This window comes from Hyperoodon ampullatus, assembly GCF_949752795.1.
Source record: "Hyperoodon ampullatus genome assembly, chromosome: 6".
NCBI lineage: Eukaryota > Metazoa > Chordata > Mammalia > Artiodactyla > Ziphiidae > Hyperoodon > Hyperoodon ampullatus.
This window is the reverse complement of record NC_136919.1, coordinates 51,619,095-51,643,887: the sequence shown is the minus strand read 5'-3', so window position 1 is coordinate 51,643,887 and position 24,793 is coordinate 51,619,095. Positions and strand designations below refer to the sequence as shown.

General features: G+C 34.3%; 1 protein-coding gene across 1 annotated transcript in view; it reads left to right on the top strand.

The window, feature by feature from the left end:
- Positions 1–24,438, top strand: part of IFT74 (intraflagellar transport 74) — a gene marked incomplete at its 5' end in the record, with an annotated part of 73,352 nt that extends 48,914 nt beyond the window's left edge. Inside the window, 7 exons of the mRNA XM_079706703.1 lie at positions 6,818–6,871; positions 8,203–8,300; positions 8,798–8,924; positions 18,059–18,222; positions 19,137–19,262; positions 22,726–22,786; positions 24,138–24,438. Coding sequence (XP_079562829.1) covers positions 6,818–6,871; positions 8,203–8,300; positions 8,798–8,924; positions 18,059–18,222; positions 19,137–19,262; positions 22,726–22,786; positions 24,138–24,256 — 749 coding nt within the window. The 3' untranslated portion in view covers positions 24,257–24,438. The remainder of the gene's footprint in view (positions 1–6,817; positions 6,872–8,202; positions 8,301–8,797; positions 8,925–18,058; positions 18,223–19,136; positions 19,263–22,725; positions 22,787–24,137) is intronic.
- Positions 24,439–24,793: the final 355 nt, after the last annotated feature.

Genomic DNA, 24,793 nt, shown 5'->3' with positions numbered 1-24,793 from the left:
TATGTGCCACATCTTCTTTATCCATTCATCTGATGATGGACACTTAGGTTGTTTCCATCTCCGGGCTATTGTGAATAGAGCTGCAATGAACATTTTGGTACATGTCTCTTTTTGAATTATGGTGTTCTCAGGGTATATGCCTAGTAGTGGGATTGCTGGGTCATATGGTAGTTCTATTTGTAGTTTTTTAAGGAACCTCCATACTGTTCTCCATAATGGCTGTACCAATTCACATTCCCACCAGCAGTGCAAGAGTGTTCCCTTTTCTCCACACCCTCTCCAGCATTTATTGTTTCTAGATTTTTTGATGATGGCCATTCTGACTGGCGTGAGATGATATCTCATTGTAGTTTTAATTTGCATTTCTCTAATGATTAATGATGTTGAGCATTCTTTCATGTGTTTGTTGGCAGTCTGTATATCTTCTTTGGAGAAATGCCTATTTAAGTCTTCTGCCCATTTTTGGATTAGGTTGTTTGTTTTTTTGCTATTGAGCTGCATGAGCTGTTTATAAATTTTGGAGATTAATCCTTTGTCCGTTGCTTCATTTGCAAATATTTTCTCCCATTCTGAGGGTTGTCTTTTGGTCTTGTTTATGGTTTCCTTTGCTGTGCAAAAGCTTTTAAGTTTCATTAGGTCCCATTTGTTTATTTTTGTTTTTATTTCCATTTCTCTAGGAGGTGGGTCCAAAAGGATCTTGCTGTTATTTATATCATAGAGTGTTCTGCCTATGTTTTCCTCTAGGAGTTTTATAGTGTCTGGCCTTATGGTTAAGTCTTTAATTCATTTTGAGTTTATTTTTGTATATGGTGTTAGGGAGTGTTCTAATTTCATTCTTTTACATGTAGCTGTCCAGTTTTCCCAGCACCACTTATTGAAGAGGCTTCCTTTTCTCCATTGTATATTCTTGCCTCCTTTATCAAAGATAAGGTGACCATATGTAATGCTATTAATTTATAAACTGAAACTTTACTAACTTTCCTGGAGTTTTTCCCAAAACATATTTGGAAAGTATTTTCCCCAGGATGTACAGGATAATATATTCAGTTTATCAGCTGGTATCTGAGTTTCAAATGGCATCTTTACATTGATGTTTTGTAGCTTCTCAATATACATACAATGAAGAAGAATGAATCATTGCTTATTGTTCAATTTGGGGATTGGTTAAACTATTCATTAGTATGGTGGTATTATCTTCAGACCAGGCACTTCAGCACCATCTGAAACTTGTTAGAAATAAAACTTCTTGGACTCTACCCCAGACCTACTAAACATGAAACCTTGGGAATAGGGCTTAGTGTTTCAACAAACCCTCCTGATGATTCCGATGCATGCTAAAGTTTGATAACCACTGCTTTAGGAAATAATTAAGAACTTACATTGTGTTTAGTATACATGCCAAGGATTACTCATTATACCATCTGATTTTATGGATATTACTCTGTTGAAACAAACTTCTTCATAGTCCTTTTTGTTTTCTTTACAAATGGTGAGATTTTAGGCAATAACTTAACTTTTACATATTTAGAGAATTTTTATTGTATATATTTTAAACGTCTCTAGTAGATAGAATAATCAGACCTTGTCTGCATAGCTGTAAAGAAACTTTCCTGCCAAAATTTAAAACATTTTGTTTAATGTATAATTGATAAATTGGGTGAAGCTTGAAGCTAAAATTTAGTTTAAAACATTAAACTTATATGTACTCATTTTAGCATACCAGTTTAGCAGTATTTGATATATTAGTTTATCACTTACTGCTATAGTGATGTGCGAAAAGTAGGTGAGAGAGAGACTGAATGTAAAAAGATGAAGTTTAATAGGACTCCAAAACTAATTAAAATTGAAGCAGGAGTGGGGGAGGAGAAAGTGCTGTATCTTACTAAAATATGTGAAAATGTTAGAGTGGGTTTAGATAACTGCTCAATGTGAATTCATGTGATACAGCCTCCAGAACAGCTGGAATCCTAGACTGCATTAACAAAAGATGAATATATGGACTATGAGAAGTGGTAGTCTGCTTGGAATCCTGTTTCTTGGCATCATACTTTAAAAGGAATGAAGAAGAACTGGAGTAAGAGTAGAATGAACTCTTAGTCCAGAAGAACTGGACTAAGAGTAGAATGAGCAGAATGATAACAAGACTGAAACTATGCCACATAGGGAACACTTGAAGGTACTGATCGCTCGAAGGTACCGGGATATTTAGCTTGCCTCAGAAGGACCCCAAGTGCTAGAAAGGAAAGAATCCTACCTTCCAGCAAAAGTACCTTGGTGTTTATTTTTGCCCCTCCTCTCTAATTTTATTTGCTATCTGCTACTTTTTCACCTCTAAAATCAGTAGGTCTGCTGACTTGGGGGCCTTGCAGCCAGGGGAGTCACTAGCTTGTGCCTTGTTGTACACTGGTCATGAGAGAAGATTGGGGTAGCTACCTGTTCTGGAAAATGGTGATCAGACCCTTCTCCAGGGTCAGAACTGCTTCTCAGAGTATAAAAGCCAAGATTGCTCTGTTAAGCCTTGATTCAAGAGAACATTTTATGATAGAGAGGTAAAAGAGTCAGACGACCTTACTGACAAGTGAGGAGAAAGGTGGTTATGGTGGTACTCAGCCCTTTAGTGCTGGAAGAAGCGCCTAGTTCCCTTACTCCACTGTCTGGCTATAGCTGAGAGTATCAAAAAGCAATAGTGTCCTTTCTACAATTTCCCAAGTCTTCTGTAACAGTCTGTACTCATTTCTTCTTTCCCCCTTGTAAGGGGAAAGAGGCCTGAATTTATAGTGGAAATTTTGGGGTACTTGTCTTACTAGAGCATAAATTTCTTGAAGGAAAATATCTTATTCATCTCTATAATTCCTCCGTTACCTGTTAAAGTGCCTTGCTGATATGATACTTTCTATGTAAAAGCCTACTGAACTTTTTCACCCATCTAGTTATCATAGTACTTCATATATAGCTTAGTTACATTACTTATGTTGCATTGTAACTTTTTGCTTTTGTTCACCTAACAGATTGTACACCCTTCTAGGATAGAGTGGCAACTGTCTTCTTCATTTTGATATCCCCAGCACCTATTATAGTATCTGGCACATAATAGGTACTCACTAAACTTGGAAGAGATAAATTATGTAGAACTATGATCACATCAAATACTCAGAGTTTGAGGATAGCTCTAAAATAACCCTCATTTTATGAACTTGTCCTTTTCCCTCTCCTTTGGTCTCTTCATTGTTGATCTTTCTACAATGATTAGACCCTTTTTCTGGCCTGCTTTGCACCCCCAGTGTGATAACTGATTAGCTTCCCCATCTATGATCTTGTCCTCTCCTATAATATTAAATCTAAGGATAGATTTGGTAACAAGCCCTATATTTTACCCTACTTTAGGACTGCCCACATCTGTACATTTCCTCTCATGAGAAGCTCAGATATTAATCCACCAACTGAGAAATCACAAAATAGAGGAGTTCACTAGGGCCCTGATCTCTTCTCTTTTTAGCAACAGTGATATGGGAGGAGGTTTTATGAAGCTTGGGAATTTGCTAAAATATATGGGAGCTCTGTCCTAACTAATCTAGCTGGCCAGCTGTATAGCTGGGAGACATTGACCAGATATGTCTTCCAGCTCAATCTGATGGCAACTTGGAGCATGGATTTGAGGGGAGAAGGAGGGAGGAATCTCCCAGGTTTCTGACTTGGATGATAAGTTTATGGTGAAGGGCTTTCAAACATAATAGGCAATACAGAGGGGTACAGACTTTGAGGGGGAAGACTGATGCATTTAATTATGGATAGGCTGTGTATTAGGATATCATGAAACGTGCCCACATGAATATATGTAGTAAACAATTGGATAAAGCAATCTGAAAATTAGGAAAAAGGTCAAATTTAAGAGTTTTTAAACCACAAGAATGAGTGGGATTTCCTTGGATATAATGTAGCATTAGAAGTCAACAAAGAGCAGAATCCAGAATTTAAATGAAGAAAGGGAAAGTTATGAAGAGAAGACAAAGAAGGATGATCTGAGAGTAAGAAAAACCAGAAAAGCCCAACCCCCAAGCAACAAAAAACATAAGCGGAAAAAAAATTGGAAGAAGAAAGGATGTATCAATAGTGTCAAATATTACAGAGTAAGATAACTTGAAACTGCCCCTTGGATTTGATAATTAAGGAGTCATATAATCTTACTGTGAACTATTTCATTGGAATGTCAGGAGGAGAAGCCTCATTGCAGTGTCGTAAGGTCTAATAGCAAGATGAGGAGCTGGAAACAGCATGTGTAGGAAATTCTCTTAAGTTTAGAAGAGGAAAGATAAGAAGGTAGTTAAATGCCTATAAAGCCTAGGATGCAGGCCTTCTTCTTAATCCCTTAATGCCTGACCAGTCTCCCAGGAGGACAACTTCTCACACAAGGAACTAGGACTTTTTTAGAAACCTAGGCCATGGCAGATTCAGCAGATACTAGCTTTTCTGCTACTTCACATATGTTATATAATATTTACGAGCATATCAGCCTCTTGTGAGGATATTCCAGATCATGTATGCTGCAAGCTCATATTCTTTCTCTTTGTTTCCCACCAAAAAACTATTGCCATAAATTACTGAATGGTAACATCGTTATAGGGCTAATCTTAATCTGTCTATAACGTATTTTTCCAAAAAAACTTAATCATATACAAACTTTGTTATTAGTAAAACAAAAAGATCTCTCCCCTTCCCCTTACAACTAATCATGCTGCATCAGTATGCTCTGAGACCATTGTTGATCTTCTGAACTGATCAGTAAAGTTGTTAATGCATCCAAAGTCTTAGAGTGAACCAAATGTTTCCCATTCGTTCTGAGTGTTCACTGGCTTGGAATTCATGACCTCTGGGTATTTACTATCCTTTTACAGTAGCTTTCAGCTTTTTACTACGAGTACTGGTGGTGGGGGCCTTGACAAGGTTTTCTCTGTATAAGGATTGTCCTCAGTGAATTTGGGAAAAATGTTTTCAGACCAGAAAGCAGAAAAGCTGTCTGCTGACCTGGGTCTCTGACTTTGCCATCACCTTTGTGTACTCGTAACTCACTTCCCACCCAAGCAAGTATACAAGTGGAAGTCCATAGCCTCCATGTAGTTAGGGGCTCTATTCTGACTATCTACCTCCACTCCCTAATGTTATTGCTGCTCTAGCCGGTACTTGGCAAAACCGTAGAGCTTATAGGAGGATATATAGAACACAGGCTGACCAATGGGTTTTAGCCTCTGGACTAACTATTAACTATTGGCTCCCCCATTTTCTTAGAAATCTTCTTCCTAAAGTCCTTCTAAATGCCAGCTTCTTACCAGGAACACCCTTAGGAGTCTCTTATTCTCTCCATCTTTGCTGGGCATTGTCTTAGTAAGCTTCCTTTGTTTCTCCAGAATGCTAAGATCTAACTGACTTTAATGAAGAAACTGTACAGATTGGATCAAGCACAAATTTATTCTGCTTTCTCTACCTGGGGCCCTGGGAGCACAGGACTGCAGCCATCTCACTAGTTCAGGAAAATAACCCTGAGCCTCCAAATCTCAATTTCTGTTACACTGAAAATCCTCTTTTTCTAAAATAATCATGATCCACCTCTACTAATGGTCCCTTTATGCAGCTAAAAGTGTCCGATTTCATCCATCTGTACAGGCCATGGATTTTTGCCCTTTTAATCGTGTCTTTTACATATATTAAATGCAACATGTCTAAAACTGTTGCAAGCAGTTTCTTCCTCAATTTGCTTTTTATTTATTTTTCAGTACCACAATGTCCTCGATTGCCCAAGCCAGAAACCTGGGAGTCATACTTCTCCCTCTCTGACCCTCACCAAAATCCTCACCTCACTCTGGCTCTTAAATGTCTCAAATGAAGATCCTCTACCTTGCATCCTAATTGCCACCAGGCAGTCTTCATCTTTCATTTGGATTACTTTAACAACCTCCTAACTGGTCTTATTGCCTCCACTCTTACTTCTCTTTTATTCTCCAGATCAGAAATGCAAGTTGATAATTTTATTCCTCTGCTTAAAATTCTTCAGTAATCTTGGCCCTTAGGAGAGAATCCAAACTTTTATAACATGTGTCTTATAAGGTCTCTCATAACCTGCCTCATCTTTGTGCCACTTTTTCACTTCACATTCTCTGCCTCAGGACTCTTTCGGTTTTCTGTGCTACCATATTCATCCTCACTTTCATATTTCTGTACTTATAATGCTTTGACTTTCAACTCCTTCTGTATTTTGACCAAGTAACTCCTATTCATCCATTCTTTATAATGCAGCTTAAATATTACTTCTTTAGAGGAAAATTTCCTGAATCCCTGAACTAGATTAATTGTCCTTGCTGTGTGCTGCTATAGCACCCTTTACTTTCATATGATAGCACTTAGTACATTTTAATTGTTAAATCTCTAGACTTTAAGCTCTGTGAGGTAAGTAACCCTGCCATCTTGTTTGCTGTTATGAGCTATTCAGAGATGAAATGAAATTTCATGGGAGCTTATGTTTCCCGTCACCAGTGTGTTCATGCGTAGGTTGAATAGCTCCAAGTTGGAAGTGAAATAGAGAACCATTGGAGAGTCTTTCAGTCCTTTCCAGTCAGGGGATTGTTCTTTCCAAATAGTCAAACATACATATATATATATAGCTGTTTTGAAAGACCCTGTAAGTCAATGTAAATGAATTTCACCTAATTGAAAATACTGAATATTTAATGACTAGTGACATATAGAGAACCTAAGAGATATTTCTAATTTAGAGTACTATATCTTAAGTTCTTGAAACTAATGTTAAATTTTTTATCTCTTATAGGTGAAATGAATCAGAAGTACAAGGAGCTAAAAAAAAGGGAGGAAAATATGGACAGTAAGTGATAATCTTATAGATGTGAAAATATATTCTCAGTTGTTCATTTATACTGAATCAGAGATCTCATTTTGAGAAGATATAATGACTAATAATAGAAGTGCAGAAGTGTGGACATTCAAAGCATTTGCCTTGAAGTATTACTAAATATCTAGCATAGTTTAGATGGGTAGAGAATTCTAGAAAGATTTTGTACATGTGTATGTATGTGTATGACTGTGTGTTAGGGATAGATTCTAAAGCTAATATGTACATTTATAGTCTGTATAGTCTATAGACCACTCATTGTTGAATGTTCTCTTTTACATGCTTCACCTTTAATATCTTTCACCTTTTTTTAAGCTTTTCATAGTACTTATCTCATTATTTATTAGCCCTCACCTCTGATTTTGTTTCTTGGTTCTATCACTAACTGAAGCTTTAGTAGCCTTCTATTGTAGCTTCTTATTCACTTTTTTTAAAAACCTGAAAAAAAAATCTGAATTTGACTTTGTAAATAGATCTTCACTTAAACTTATGTTGTACATTCATAAGTTTACCAAAATTGACTATATTAATGATTACTGGTTTCCTTTTTAAATTATCATTCTAAAATCTGACATTTTTATAGGTCTGAGGTCAATTGTTACCTTCATAGAAAAAACATGTTATAAAGCAGTAATTACCACCTCTGGCTTAACGATATCCCAAGATTTCTTTAAAATCTCAGCAAGTACCAAAAATTATCTGAAAATTAATTTGTTGTCTCATGCTAATAGTAAAATTATTTTAAGTTAATTTTGGAAGATCCATAGAAATACTTTAAGAATGTAAGTAAGAGCAAATTATGTACTAATTCTATGTTAGAGAAGAAAAAGGAGGATTTCTTAGAATATTTACTTGTAACAATAAATTACTAAACTTACTTAGTTGGACTAATTTGGCATTATAAAATACTAAATTTTCAGGTAAAAAAGGTAGTTAGTAATATTTTCCGAAGTAAAGTTAGTGGCTAATTATAGATGTTAATTGTAGATGTATCAATGAGATCCTAGTGTAAAAACATAGGATTTATTCTCATCTCCATTTTATCAACTGTTACTTCTGAGCCCAAATTTATAAATTTTTAGTTTATTTGTATTAGGGTCATAACAAACTTTAAAAGTCTGAAAGTATGTAGAAATGTTCTTATTGAGTAATTTAATTACCCTTGGGTTAATAAAAAATTAAACAGTGATAGTTTAAAATTTGCCTTGAATTTCTAAAAAGTACTTTTCACACCTACAAATCAGAGCTTATGTAGTGTTTAGCTATATCAACAGTAGCATCTCATCATATTTTTCAATTGGCAGCCTTTATTGAGACTTTTGAGGAAACTAAGAACCAGGAACTGGAAAGGAAGGCACAGATAGAAGCCAACATTGTTGCACTCTTGGAGCACTGTAGTCGAGTAAGTACCATGTGCCTGTCTTAGTGTCTTCATTATTTTTACTGTGATTACCTTTCTAAATACAACTCAAAAACTGCAGTGGTTCACTATTATGTAAGAGTACAGGATACCTAATAAGTATCTTGATTCCTCAAAAAACATTTATTGAGCAGCTACTATTGTGTGGTACCATAGGAGGAAAAATGTGTGGTCTCTTCAATATTCTAAGTGTTTTAAAAATCCAGTCAGTTCCTAAAAGAGAATATTTGAATTTTTTCTACATTAAAATAAAGCAAATGTAAAAGAAACAATTCTGAATTTTAATTTAACCTCTCCTTATTGAGAAAACCATTTTGAATCTCACTGTATTCTTTTATAAAATATATATATAATGAATGATGTATTTCAAAAAAGAATACCCTTTCAAAACATCCAGTCCTTTAGCAGCATTTTCAAGAGTTTTATTGGAAAGTTAAATCAGTGGAATTTTTTCCACTTTTATCTCTCTGCAAATACAGAATATAAATCGTATGAAACAGATATCCTCTATCACCAATCAAGAGCTGAAGATGATGCAGGATGATCTCAATTTTAAATCTACTGAAATGCAGAAATCACAAAGTACAGCTAGGAATCTGACTTCAGGTGAGGAAACAACCTAGATTTTTTGTTTGTTTGTTTGTTTGTTTGTTTTTCGGTACACGGGCCTCTCACTGTTGTGGCCTCTCCCATTGCGGAGTACAGGCTCCGGACGCTCAGGCCCAGCGGCCATGGCTCGCGGGCCTAGCCGCTCTGCGGCATGTGGGATCTTCCCGGACTGGGGCTCGAACCCATGTCCCCTGCATTGGCAGGCGGACTCTCAACAACTGCGCCACCAGGGAAGCCCCAACCTAGATTTTAATATCCTTTTTTTCTGTAACAAACTGGAACTTTTAAAATCTAATGTTATTCTCTTTGATTTTTTTTGAAAGACTGAGGATATAATTTATGACTGCCTATTGCTGCAGTCATTCATAGGCTCAGAATTTTGTGTGACTTTTCTTATCAACTTAATAGTAATTCATTGGGATATTCTCACTCATTTAACATTTATTGAGTATTTGCTTTATGCCTTTGCTGTAACTTGGGTATACAGGGATTAAAAGAAAAAAAATCCAGTCTGTTTCCTCAAGGAACTTGTAATCTGGTGGAATGACAAACAAACAATTGAAGTGTAATGAAACAGTGTTATGATAGAAGGATAAGGAGCAATGGACGTGCATGGGGCTCATATCCACTGTGGTCTTGGGTAGTTAGGAGAGGTATCCTAGAGGTGGTAATGTTTTATTTATAGTTTCAGCCATTATGACTAACATGAGACTAGAGCAGCATTGTCCAAAAGAAATGTAATGCCAGCCACATATATATTTTGAATTTCCTAGTAGCCACATTAAAAAAGTAAAAAGAGACAGGTGAATTTTAATAATATATTATATTTAACCCCTGTATTCAAAATATTATCATTTCAACATGTAGTCAGTATAAAATGATCAATGAAATTTTACAGTTACAGCCCATCTCAATCTGGACTGGACACATTCCAGTGCTCAAAAGTCATATGTGGCTAGTGGCTGCCATTTGGATAGTGCAGGTAGAGATTAGAAACAAATATACATAATTGAGCTTAAAGAGCCTAGGATAAAGTCAAGTCAAAATTTGTATAGTATCTTTGGTTTTTTGAAGTGGTGGATTCTAACTATGATGGTGTATGGTGACTTTGAATTAGCTATGTTTTATTTATCTACTTGAAATTACTCTGGCAGTTTGTGAGATCATGGAGAAGGAAGACACTATTTGCTAACTTAAAAATGTTGAAAGTTTCCCAAAATGGAATAGTTTCCATAATATCCCTTTATCTGGAATCCCCAAATCTAAAAAAGCTCTTTATAGCAAAACCTAACCTGACCTGAACTGACATGAGGCTATTTAATTATCCGACCTAGTGTGACTGTGCATACTTTTTGCTGCAGAAGTATATTCATCTACTTGATGTCGGGTTGCTGCCTCAGACCCTGTCATGGGAGTTATATAATAATCAGTATATACACTATATTACTTTTCTAAAATTCAAAGAATTCTGCATTCTAAAACACAACTGCCTAGGAGTTTTATATAAAGGATTGTGAATCCATAAATGCATATTGAACTCTATTAATATGCAGTTGAATTTAAATTGATGATATAGGTGGAAAATTGTCATTCTGTACATTTATTTTATCTGCCCAGATTTGCTTAAAGTTTGTTTGCCATAGTTTTATTTGTATATCTGAATTATATTCCACTTAAGTGGAGTAGGTGCATTCTAAATTTGATTTATACCTACTGTTGGTTTAACTATGAGTATTTTTTTAATTGTGATAAAAAACACACAAAATTTACCATCCTAACTATCTGTAAGTGTACAGTATAGTAGTGTTAACTATCTACACACTGTTAATTCAACAGATCTCTAGAACATATTCATCTTGCAAAACTGAAACTTATACCATTGAACAGCAGCTCCCCATTTCCTCCTCTTGAGCTCCTGCTAACCACACTCTACTTTATGTTTCTAAAAGTTTGACTATTTTAGATACCTCATATAAGTGGAGTCATGCAATATTTGCCTTTTTGTGACCAGTTTAGTTCACATCATAATGTTCTCAAGGTTCATCTGTGTTGTGACACGTGACAGGATTTATTTTTAAGGCTGAATAATATTCTGTAGTATGTACATACCACATTTTCATTATTCATTCATTTGTTGGTGGACATTTAGGTTATTTCCACCTCTAGGCTATTGTGAAATCCTGCTGCAGTGAACATAAGTGTGCAAATATCTCTTCAAGATCCCATTTTCAATTATTTTGGATGTATACAACTATGAGTGTTTTTACATCTTTATTTTCTTTTTTCTATAAGCTGAAGAATTTTATGTTTAATTATTTCATCTAAGAAACTTCTGTTTTGTGTTTTAGATCATAGTTTAAAATTTTTCATTTTCTAAGGTCAGTATTAATTCAACAAGTTTTTGCCTCCTTTAAGCTACCTTTGTATAATGGCTGTTGAGAAACATACATTTTTTAAAAGGGTAAATATCAATACCAGGAAATGAATTCAATAATCAGGACTTTGTATTCCTTTCATACTTTTATACTTTGTGTTTACATTTCTTTTAAAAACCTAGTCTTCTCCAGAGATGTAGAATTAAAAAAGAATGAGAACTGGCTTCAATGGAGATAAAAATCTGGTTTGTTACTATGATAAGGATTTTACTGAAAGTTTCCCTTTTAAAGTTTGAATTATCTGACCCCTACAATTAATTTCATTTAGTCAGTTATTTTTAAGTGTTAATTTAAGCCAAGCATATAAATTGTTTTTCCTCTCTTAATACCATCCCCCACAAGAAACTTTTTCTATCTGGAAATCACCATAAGAGGTTTATAATATTCTGGTTCATCTTTCAGAGATAATGAATTTTACATTCCCCTTTTGTGAACTGCCTCCCTTTGACCCTTGAAGTTATAATTGGAACTCACCTGATTTTCTTAGTGTACTCTATGCTTCTTAATGGAGCAATATCACTCCCAAGGGGGCAAAATTACTTCTTGGGGGTAGGGTAAAAAAAAATTTTAGATACTAACTATAAAGGTGTGTGGCCTTCCAAAGGGTCACTGTACATAAACAGATATACATCTGTAATATAAAAAATTCATGGGAGGTGACTGGGAAAACAATAGTCTACAGAAGTCTCCTTAGGGGGACAGTAATGAAAAAAAAGGTTAAGATACACTGATAAACTGCATGAGTAAAGAGACAAGGAACCTGTCAGCAATAGTTTTTATTTATATTTTTGGAAAGGAAACTCCAGGGAATAAACAAATGGGCTGATGGCAGAATATTTCAGGAACATTTCCCCAGGTCAAAGTGGTTCCTTCTGAGATTTTGCTACTATGTACACACTACTTGGTAAACTTTGCAACTTCATAGCATATCAGAAGGAACTAGTCTGCATCCTCTTCCTGTCTCTTCTCTTGGAGAAGCTTTTAGCTTTTCATGGGGTCCTGTGGTTAAAGGAAGATAAACTTTACCCTGTACCAACCAACCGTTTTCTCCCTTTCTCTAGGAAAAGCAGTATATATAGTTTAAAAATGTATTTCCCTAATATATCTTTAAATTAAACTTATAGTTAGATTTATATAACTTTTCACCGAACAGCCAAAATATACAAAATAAGTACATTTCCTATTTAGAGCATTGAAACACCATAAGCTTCAGTGACTTTGATTCAGCACTTTGATTCTCAACTTGACTATTTCCAACCCTAAAAGAAATATTAATCTAATAAAATAAAACCCTCTCAACAACATTTCAGTCCATATATTGATACATCTTTTAAAATAACATATAGTCAATGTGGTTGAGTCTTAAGACTCTTTAAAGAGACAGAAGGAAATGTTCACATTTAATTATACCAACTTAGGACAAATTTGGTTGGTAACAACCTCCTTTCTTAAATCAATGTCTTCTAAAGCTTTTTTTTTTTTTTTTTTTTTACTATTTGGTATTTTATACTCTGTGATTTTTGTTATATTCATAAGTAGAGAGTTGCTCGATTCTTGAACATGATATTTTTATTATAATGTCACCTTCCAGGTATATTTTAATCTTTCTGATTTCATAGGTAGAAGAGGAAGGTTTAATAGCAGCTTTGTATTGATTTTTCCATTAGAGAATCTGTATAGGTAATAAAACTTAAATTTATTAAATCCAAGTAAATTTTGCTAAATCTTACATGAAGAAAGCAACTTACTTACTCATTGCCTGCCCTGTATAAGAGAGATATCCTGGTAAGAAGGAGTGCCAAAAATCTATGTATAAACTCTAACCAAATCCTAATCTGACTACTGAAATGTGTATGCATTGAGTAGGCTTTATGGGACCTAGGAAAAAGCAGCAGCTAGAAGTTGAAAGAACTGAGTACAGAGATTTAAGATGCTACCCACTCCAAAGAAGAAAAGTTTAGAGATTTATTTAGTTCAGCAAAGTTAATTGCTTATTTATAATATATACCAGCACTTTTCAAAGGAGCAGAATACAAAGTCTCTACAACATGTCATTTAAAATGTCCATTATACCATAAAAATTTACATTTAGTTAATTTACATTTAGTGAAGATGAAGAAAGAAGAAAATGTGAGTCAAGGGGAAAGGCAGTCACTATACTCTGAACCTGAGATAATCCAGGCGTTGAAATGAAAAGGACTTTAAAAGTTTATAAACATATTTAAGGGCTTGAGGGAAAATAAAATCATAAAAAATGAACAGATTGGAGAATCCCACAGAGAAATGGAAATTACAAAAAAGAACCAGGTGAAAATTCTAGAGTTGAAAATATAACTAAAATGAAAAATTCACTGACCTTAATAGAAGATTGAAGACAGCAGAAAAAAAGAATCAGTGAACTTAAAGATAAATAAATAGAAATTATCTAATCTGAAGAAGAAAAAAGAATGAACAGAGCCTAAATGACCTGTGGGACAGTTTCAGGCAGTCTAATTTACATGTAATTGGAGTCCCAGAAGGAGAGGAGGGACAGAGAATGGGGGAGAAAAGATAGTTGAAATAATGGCTGAAAATTTTCTGAAAATTTGATGAAAAACTTAATTGTACAGATCTAAGAAGCTCTTTGCACCCCAAACAGGGTTAATGTAAAAATTCCTTACCTAAGCACATCATCATCGGACTGCTGAAATGCAACAATAAAGAGAAAACAATAAAAGGAGCCAGAGAAAAATAATATGTATACACAGGGTACAATATATCCCACTATGAGATTAAATTTTATCATAAAAATCATTGTGAATTTTGTATTTTACTCTGAAATATGTTACTTTAATATAAAAATCTTCTACCCCTAAATCTAAGTAATTCAAGGAAGATGTTCATATTTGGCTTTTGACACTCTGAAATACCACTATTTTTTTGAGGGTATTCATATTCCTACTTTAAACTAGAGGAAAAGTGAAGGTAAAATGTTCTAAGATGACAGTGCATCACTGTATGCCTCTACAAATAAGTAACTACAGGATGTATTGGATTATTCCCATGCCTATCCCTGGGAACACAGAAGAGAAGAAACTGGTCAAGGCATGTTTGGATCTAGATTTCTTCGTCTAAATATACAGGATATATATTTCAATTCCATTTTAGTATCTGTTTTTGAGTTAGCTGAAATCAGATTTTATTTTGGTAGCTATAAGGAAAGCAGAACAAAGGATGGTGCCTGGGGAAAGAAGCCTGAAGTAGCAAAATTGACCAAGTGTTACTGTTCCTCTTCCCACAACTCACTGTTGCTCATTGAGGCATCTTTGGATCATAAAGTAACATTTGCTATTGTAAAACATGAACCTTTCATAAAGGTGCTGACAATATCACTCAGCGCCAAAGCTTGACTGGCTGTTGACCTTGGGCGGTAATTACCTTTCTAAGCTTTAGTTTCCTCATATAATAAAATTTACCCTCGCCCAGGGCTATTACGAAAAGTAAATCCGATAATATATAAAGCCAGGCACATTCCAGGTTCTCAGTAACATTGGTTTCCTCTTAAACCTTTCTTTCCCTTTAAAAAAGAGACCTTTAAAGCCGGCATCACAAAGTTAAGAGGTCTCTGAAATAGAGAAGGTAGGTATTATATAATCCTACCAGAATGGAATATTTTTTAAAATACTGTTTTCTGATTATAAATGCAATTCATATTCATTATAGAGGATTTAGGAGATATAAGCAAACATAAATAAAAACTAAAAATACAATCCCACTATCAAAAGTTTATTACTATTAAAATTTTGGTATCTTTTTAGTCTTTTTTCCGTATTTTATCACATCTTGGAAAAAAATAAAAAGGCTTTTCCGAGTATTCTCTGCCCAGCTGTTATCCCCCTCTTTCAAAGGTTTCACAGTCAAATTTCTTAAAACCTTCGTCTCACTCTTGATTCCATTTCTTTCTGTGAAATCTGTTCTCAGCAGATACATCCAGGTTCTCCTGGTCAGTAAATTCAACACATATTTTGCCATCTTTTTTTTTTTTAATCTCTAAGTAATATTCTGCACTACAAACCACTTCTTTATTCTTGAAATATCTTTTCCCCATGACTTCTGATTTTTCTCTTATTTCCTTGGTCATTTCTTATTCTATATGGATCCTTCATGTTAATTTATTCTTTAAAAATTTGGTATTCTTATAGGTGCAGTCATGAATCCTTTTCTTTTGATGATTTGAACCACTCCCATTGCTTCAGGTGCCATCTCTATGCTGGTGGTTTCAGAATCTGTATCTTCAGAGCTCACATTTTTCCCTCTGGGTTTTAGACCCATATTTCTATATATGGACATCTTTACTTATCTCTGTTTGGATGTTTCTGAGGTATCTCAAACTCAACAAATCCTAAATCGACTTCAGTGTATCATAAATCCCTCCAACAGACAAAAATTTATATGTCCCTCTGCCTACCCTCCCATACACTCATTTATTCAAGTTGGAAGTGGGATTCTGCATTTTCTCTCACTCAACTACTGTATCCGATCGATTGCCTGTTTTGTTAATCCCAAATCCCTAATATTTCTTGAGTCCCTCCAGATCTCTCCTGTACTGTTTCTTCATTTATTTTTATCTGACATAACTGTATATTTTATATATATAGTCTTCTTCCACTGGAATATAAGTTCTTTGTTCGTTGCTATATTCCCCATGCCTTTCTATTTGCCTGGCACATAGAAAGCATTTATTTAGTAAATATTGGGTTTTTTGGAAGATTTTTTTTGATGTGGACCATTTTTAAAGTCTTTATTGAATTTGTTACAATATTGCTTCTGTTTTATGTTTTGGTTTTTTGGCTGTGATGCATGTGGGATCTTAGCTCCATTACCAGGGATCGAACCCGCACCCCCTGCACTGGAAGGTGAAGTCTTAACCACTGGACTGCCAGGGAAGTCCCTAAATATTGTTTAATGAAAAAAAATCCCCACCAGTCTAAGATTTCTTGCCTAGATCACTGAATCAACACTTAACTGGTCTTCCTGCACATAGTTATGCTATTTCGATTAATTGTCCACATGGCAACTAGAGAGAACTTTCTAAAATTTAATTATGTTACTCTCTGATTTGAAACTCATTGATGACTTGCCATAGCCCTTAGCATAAAGTCCCAACTCCCTATCTTGACTTAAGCCCTTCATGAACTGAAATCCTTCAGTTTTTCAGTTTTCTCTCCTACCACCATCCACTTTGAACTTTGGGTTCTAGTCATACTTCTCTGATTTGCGCAAAGGCACCATGCTTTCTCACCTCTAGACTTTTAGACTTTACCTCATGCTTTCTTACCTCTAGACTTTTTTGCACATGTTGATTATTTTCTCTGGAACACTCACTTTTTCCTTTGTGTGGTTGATTCCTAATCCTTAATGCCTTAGTTAAAAGGCATGTCTTCAGAGAATTCTTTTTACCAATACCACATGTTCTATGGTACCCTGTATTACTCTTTTCATAGTAGTTATCCAGTTTACTGTAAATGCTTATTTAATTTCCTAATTTAACCTCTAGAATATAGCTCCTCGAGTGAAAACAATGATGTCTCTGTTGATTTCCATTATATCCTCAGCACTTGGCACATAGTAGATGCCCAATACTTCTGAAAGAAAGAATCACACACACACATACACACCAACACAGGCAATCTTCATTATTTATGGATTCTGTATTTGTAAACTTGCTCTCTCACTGAAATTAATTTGTAACCCCAAATTCATATTTGCAGCACTTTCATGGTCCTTTGTGAACACACGCAGAGGTGAAAAATTGGAATTCAAATTTGAATGCTCGAGTTCCCAGTGGAGGTTAAGGCAGCACTATGCCTTCCTGCATTAGTTCTCATACTATAAACAAGTATCCTTTTCATGGTATATTATTTAATGTCACTTTTTTTTTTTTACCACACTTTCGTGTGTTTTTGCTAGTGCTTTTGCTATTTAAAATGGCTCCCAAGTATAGTGCTGAAGTGTTGGCTAGTGTTCCTAAACACAAGGCTGTGATGTGCCTTACAGAGAAAATATGTCAGTTAGGTAAGCTTCATTGAGGCATAAGTTGGCCTTGAGTTCAATGTTAACAAATCAATAATATATATTAAATAAGATATTTAAAGAGAAACATACATAAAACAAGGTTATGTATTAGTTTGATGATAAAAGTATCATCAAAGTTGATAAAAGTATCGTGACCAGAGACTCACAGAAACCTAATCCTGTATTTCCCATAGGAGTTCAGTATTTGCTAACTCAGTGTTTACAATGACTTTACAGAATATAACTACCACAAATAATGAGAACTGACTGTATATGTACTTATAAAATTTTGCTCATAACTTGCTTTTTTCCCCACAAAACTGTGTGTATGTGTCATGCACATATTAAAAATGATGAATCTTTATCTCATATATTATTAAGTAAGAAAAAGAACTATGTGTGTTCTTACATGTTTGTATGAGAATGGAGACAAATGTGATTAATATACATCGGGTTATGTTGGTTACCTGGGGGGTAAGTAATTTTTGAAAAATTTATCTTTGTATTGCCTCACTGGTTGCAGTGAATGCATGTTTCTTGTGCAGATACTCTTGTAAAACATGATTTTTAATGATTGCATTTCCTTTTGTGTAAGGAATAAAATTTCGACTAATTATGGCCTTGAATCTTCCTGCGTTTCAGATAGTCAGCGTCTACAGTTGGATCTACAAAAAATGGAGCTACTGGAAAGTAAAATGACTGAGGAACAACAGTCTCTAAAAAGCAAAATTAAGCAAATGATAACTGATCTGGAAACATATAATGATTTGCCAGCTTTAAAATCATCAGGTGAAGAAAAGAAAAAGGTAAATGGTAACAGTTCTATGAAATTGTAATTCAAGTTGGCTTTTTCTTGATTAAATTTAATAATATATGTATTTTTTTAATTTATAAAATTTATTATTTTTAGTTGACTATTTGATATATAATCTAAGAAAAATAAAGAAGTTTACATATATAGTCGGAATTTAGAGTGATTTAAGTTTCAAAACAAAAGACAAACATTGAAAAGCGAATGATAGGGTACTTCAAATATAAACTTTGTTAAATGCAAATTTGATTACTATATTTCTCTACTTAAGACTTCTTAGTGGCTTTTCATTGCCATTTACATTAATTTAAAGTAAATCTGGGGCTTCCCTGGTGGTGCAGTGGTTAAGAATCCGCCTGCCAATACAGGGGACACAGGTTTGAGCCCTGATCGGAGAAGATCCCACATGCCACGGAGCAGCTAAGCCCGTGCACCACAACTACTGAGCCTGCACTCTAGAGCCCGTGGGCCACGACTACTGAAGCCCGTGCGCCTAGAGCCCCCGTGCTCTGCAACAAGAGAAGCCACCGCAGTGAGAAGCCCGTGCACCGCAATGAAGAGTAGCCCCCGCTCTCTGCAACTAGAAAAAGCCTGCGCACAGCAATGAAGACCCAATGCCGCCAAAAATAAATAAATTAAATAAATAAATTTACAAAAAAATTTAAAAATAAAGTAAATCTGGTGGAGTACAAACACATATGACAGCCCTAGTAAGTTATTATTAATATAGTTAATATTAATTTAGCTTATAATTAAAAGGATATTTTTACAAACAGGTTTTAGAGTAATTATAGCCTTGGTAGAATTTTATCAGAATATTATTGAAATTGTTTAAGTCAAATGCTGTTTATATTGGTTTACTAGGTATCTGCTAAAGCCTGTTATTTACTTCTGTTTGGATCTATCTAGAAATTGCATCAGGAGAGAACAGTATTATCAACCCGCAGAAATGCGTTTAAAAAAATAATTCAGAAACTAAACACAGAATATGAGACACTAAAAACACAATTGCAAGAAAACGAGACACATTCTCAGGTAAAAAGAAAAAAAAGAGACTGAAATTCATTTCTGTTTTTAGGCTATCTGGCCTGTTCTCTTGATCTATATTTTCACTCCCAAAGCAATCCATTCTTTTTTTTTTTTTTCAGCTGCTTTATTTACCTTCCAGATTTTCTGGCTTTGAAGATAACTAGATTCTGTATAGTCTCCACTCAGAATGAATTTACTCCTGCTTTCCTGACTTCTATAAACCTATATTGAAGGCCAGCTCTATGCTAGGCACTGTTCTGGGCACAGCCATTATAGTAATGGCTTTTAAAAATTTCAAAAGTAAAGTGTTTTTAATGCAGAAACTTTGCTAATACATAAATGCTGCAGATAACAAAACTGAGCCGTAATGACTAACATCCCACCACCCAGGGGATGATTCTGTGTATATGAAGACAGATATTTCTAGTCTATATATCTATGTTATGTGTACACTTAGTTTATACATGTACATACGTACACATTTATTTCTTTATATTTATAGAAATGGTACCATATTGTACCTATTCTTTGGAAACTTGTTTTTCATTATTAACTATACATCATAAATACTTTCCCTTGTCAGTAGATTTTTTTAAAATATGATTCTATATAATATTTGACTATATGGATATAGCATAATTTACTGAGTCAATTCCAAATTGTTGGACATTTAGGTTATTTCTCATTTTCAAACTATTCAAATAATGCTATAAGGAGCAGTACTGTTCTTGAATTTCTTTATTTACATCTCTGATTATTACACAGGATGCATAGACAAGCCCCCTTTTCTTATCACTCATCCTGTTGATAATTACCTGAACAAGATCCAAGGTCTTCTACATTGAGAGCTCTTTCTAAGGGCAGAAATGATGTCTCTTTCCCTCACTTTCTCCCCAGCACTGTGCCAGTGGTTAGCACGTAATAGGTGTTCAATAAGTATTTGTTGGAGGATTAAATGAAGCATGCGTGTCATATACAAAATCAGTAATTATGGTCTGATAAAGGTTGGTCATTCTCACATCTAATTATCTACATTAGCAATTTGCAACTATGATTTATTAATGCTAAATGCATTAAATTTTTTCTTCGTGTAGTAACACGATGATGATAGACAACCATCATTAACATTTTGGTATAATATCCTTGTAATTTTTTTTTCCTTTGCAGTTATACACCCTTAATTATATTGTTTTTACAAATAATGAAATCATTCTATGCATATGCTCTTTAAGCAGTTGTTTTCTTAAGTGTTTTCAAGAGCTTTTTTTGATGACATTTTTATGGCATCAGCTGTTTCATTGTGTGGATGTACCATTTTAGAAAAAGATAAACCTTATATTCTTCTTGAAAGGAGTGGACTCTCATCAAAGTTTGCCACAACTGCTAAAAGCTTAGAAGTCACTAATTTACATATTTCAAATTTATTCGTCAGTTACTCTGTCTCTACTTTGTAATATACAGGCCTGGATCTAGACTTGTGAATAGCAAAATTATCCTAGTCTGTTTAGAGTGGGACTGGATACTGGAGAAGAAACATAAGAAAAAGTTTATGAGGCCACTGTCTTATGGTTCATAGGAAAAAATACTGATATTTCATATGGATTTTTGGCCCTCCCCTTCCACTGAATGGATGATTTAAAGAGGAAAACATTTGACAAACACAATTTCTTAGAGCCAGTCAGTGGCTACCTCATTTATTCCCATGTTAAGTGCTAATCTTATTTGTAACCCCACGTACAGGAATTTGTAACATAAACCACAATTTACAATGCTTCTCTGTATTATTTGTTGCCTTTTGTGAATCCCAACTGTTTGAATCACATCCTGGTCTCCCTATCTTTTGCAGTTATTTACTCAAAGACTGGCTTTTGAGATCTATAATTTATACAATAGACCTTTTTTTTTTTGAGTGGTTATTGATTTGAAATCATTTAAACACATTTATATTGGAACAACTGTAAAACTCCTAGAAAACATAGGGGAAAAGCTCCTTAACATTAGTCTTGGCAACAAGTTTTTTATTATAACATGAAAAGCACAAGCAACAGAGGCAAAAATAAATAAGTGGGTCCACATCAAACTAAAAAGTTTCTACACAGCAAATGAAACAACAAAATGAAAAAGCAGGATGGGAGTAAATATTTGCAAGTCATATGTCTCATAAGGGGTTAATATCCAAAACATATAAAGAACTCATAACAGACTTTTAAAATAAGTTGTAGGGAAAAAAAGACAGATGTGTGCTTCATGACATCTTTGGAGCTTTAAAGGCAAGTAACTGAAATAGATGTATAATATAGAAGGAATTTGACCATCTGATACAGTGTTGCTTTTATATCATTATTCATGTAGCACTTAAGGGGTCTGCTGCATTATAAGGCCACCCCTTTGTATGAAACAAAGAGGAAAAATTTGGTACTTGACTTTGCAAAAGGTTATTAGAGATTTATTGTCAAAAAGTGCTGACTGCTTCCTTAAGTCCATCTTAACTTCAAGGTTCTATATCTGATTTAGTAGCATTAAGTCACAGCACATACAATTCATATAATTAATTAGTTATGATTCATCCTAATATCTAGATTTATCTCTTTGGAGGAAACAATGAGATGGATGCTACATTAAGACTGAACTTATGCCCTGAAAATAATTTTAACATAAGATTAGAAAGAAATATTAATAGCTGTTTCAATTATCAGATTTTTTAAATGATTATTACTTCTTGGAAATGTCCAGGCAGAACATTATTTTAATGTTTCATTTTTCAGACTGTCCTTTGTTTAGGAAAAAAACTATGTGCATCTTAAAAAAGAAAGACCATAACCCAGAGTTACAAGGTTAATTAAATCAGAAAAACAATTTAATTCTATAACAGTAAAATTGTCTTTGGAGGAAGCAACCATCAATATAATATCCACATTAGCTTCCTGTTGATGCAGAAATTATTGTAACAGTGCCAGCTTTTTACCAGCCCTCTTATAATCTTCACACTGCAGCTCTGCTCTTATCACAGCCTGTGGAATTAGACAGGAAATTTAGCCCTGGAAATAAGGAAGTTTCTCCTATATAGCTGAACCTTTGCAGTATTAGAATATATAGTACTTTTGTGGCATTGGACCTTCAGGTTTCAAGGAGAGATTCCTATCATGTCCCATTCTTCTTTTTTAAGTTCTTTTCGGAAAGGGAAAAATCATAAATTGTCTTTCAGTTGTTATGTTCATTGATATAATAAATAATTTCCAATTAAAGTAAACAGTAAACCTGTTGTCAAATTCAGCATTGTATTTATTATTGTATTACTGTTATTCAATTTTTTTAAATTTCTTTTTTGTCTATCATGGCCTTATCTCATTAAAATGCAGGGAGTTGAAAAGATTTAAAATTGGGGGTGTTTTTTTTCTTATCGTCTCAAAGGGGTGTATAATTGTTTTGAATATGGGCACTGGTTAACATTTTTCTTTTGTGTTTTTAGCTTACAAATTTGGAGAGGAAGTGGCAACACCATGAGCAAAATAATTTTGTGATGAAAGAATGTATCCTTTAAAAAACTGCGAATGAGCTTGACTGAGTGATTTTTTTTTAGGAATTTCTTTAAAGACTGAAATGAAATTCAGTTCAACATCAAATACCTAATATGTACAAAACACTGGCTAAACTATGTGGGAAATAAATGAATAAGACTTAGTTTCCATTCTGTGATTGTGTGTGTGTGTGTGTGTGTGTGTGTGTGTATACACCAAACTAATAGAAAGCAGACTGTACAAAGCCATAGTGCGGCATAGTGATTAAGTGCACAGGTTTTAGAGTCAGGAGATCTAATTTTAAATATTGACTCTACTACTTATAGGTTATAGACTTTGGACAGTTTACTTAATTGTTTAAACCTCAATTTTGTCACCTCAAATACAGTTAATACTTCCTTCTCATAGAGTTGTTGGGAGAATTACATATAACCATATATATGTATAGTATGTATGCATGTATGTATGTATGTATAGTCATTTGTTGTTATTTATAATGCTGTACCTTGGATGTCTGGGCAGCAAAGGGAGAGATAAACCAAGTAGTGTCATGAGAAATTTGACCTTCAAGCTCATCTGTGTTTCAGCCAATTCAGCTTCATCTACCAAGATAGTACTTATGTCCCATCTTATTTCTATCAAGATAGTTCTTATATTCAGTCTTCTTGCTTGTCTTTTTGTATGGACATAGAAGGAAGCAGCTGCTGAGGACAAGTATTGTGGAGTTGTAAGAAACATTTCCCCAAAGGTTGTTTCCTAGTCCCGTTTTGACCTATTTACGGACATCTCTGCTTAGAGAACTAGATCCTGACTCACTGGTTGCATAGGTTCTCCTCTAGGACACTACTGAACATCAGCTCAGGGCAGCATGGACCCCAGCTTACCTCCAGATGAGATGCTTTAAGGGCTTTATTCCCAGTGGTTGTGCAACTTATTTTAAAAGCAGAAGATTTCCATTCACAGTATGATAAAGTCCAGAATTCTGGTTTTGTGCAACATAAAATAGGTGATTTTGAAACAGTGACGTCTAGAGACTTGCCTGAAATCCTGTGTGGTACTCTAAAGGACATAGTTCTTCTGAACATTGAGTTCTACAACCAGATTAAGATTGAGATGAATAACATGTTAACTCTAAAAAAGATTTTATACCATAGGTGAACTTTTTTGAAACAAGTTTTGCCTGGCCTTTTAGGTTTCAATTGATGCTTAATCTGTTTTTTTTAATAACTATTCTAATTGTGCTTTTTTGTGCCATCTTCAGTTTTCAATAAGAAAAATACTAGTACAATTTGGGTCCTTTCTGAGTCACAAAATTAGATTAATATTTGTTTTGATACTGTTTCCCCTTAACTCATGTAATTAGTCATAGCAACCAAGAGTCAAGAGAGTGATTACCGGCCAATTATGAAGAATGTGACCAAGCAGATTGCAGAGTATAATAAAACCATCATGGATGCTCTACATAGCACGAGCAGAAACTGAGTCTGAACCAACTACAAGTCTCTATAGAAATATCCTTTTGCTGCTAAACTTCATACATGCCAGCTGAAAAATAATAGCTTACCCTTGAAGAGTTTTACCTAAAATTTTTGAATGTTACAATTTTTGTGGCCTCTTTGAAGTGTGAAATTTTAAATAGTATAATAGTTTAATAAATAGTTTCTTATAAAAAGTATTGTCTCCTTTTATATTTGTATTTGTTTTGCGTGGGTGATAAAATGTCTCAAAGAACCAGGAGATAAACAAACTAAAAGTGGCCATTGTTACTCATTTAGTTGGTATAATACATCTATGGCAGCACATGAGATCGTCTTTTCATATGTCAAGCCTAGGAGGGGTGTATGGAGTATGATTCTGATTTAGCACTTATCAACCTTGCCAATTTTTGCTTCTAGAAAAAGTAAGAATAGAAGGGAGATATTTAGTTCTGAGCTTTACTTCTCAAATAGGGTATATTTGATGTGTTTTAAGACATATAAAGTCACATGTAAATATATAACATTTTTATATATCAGTTAT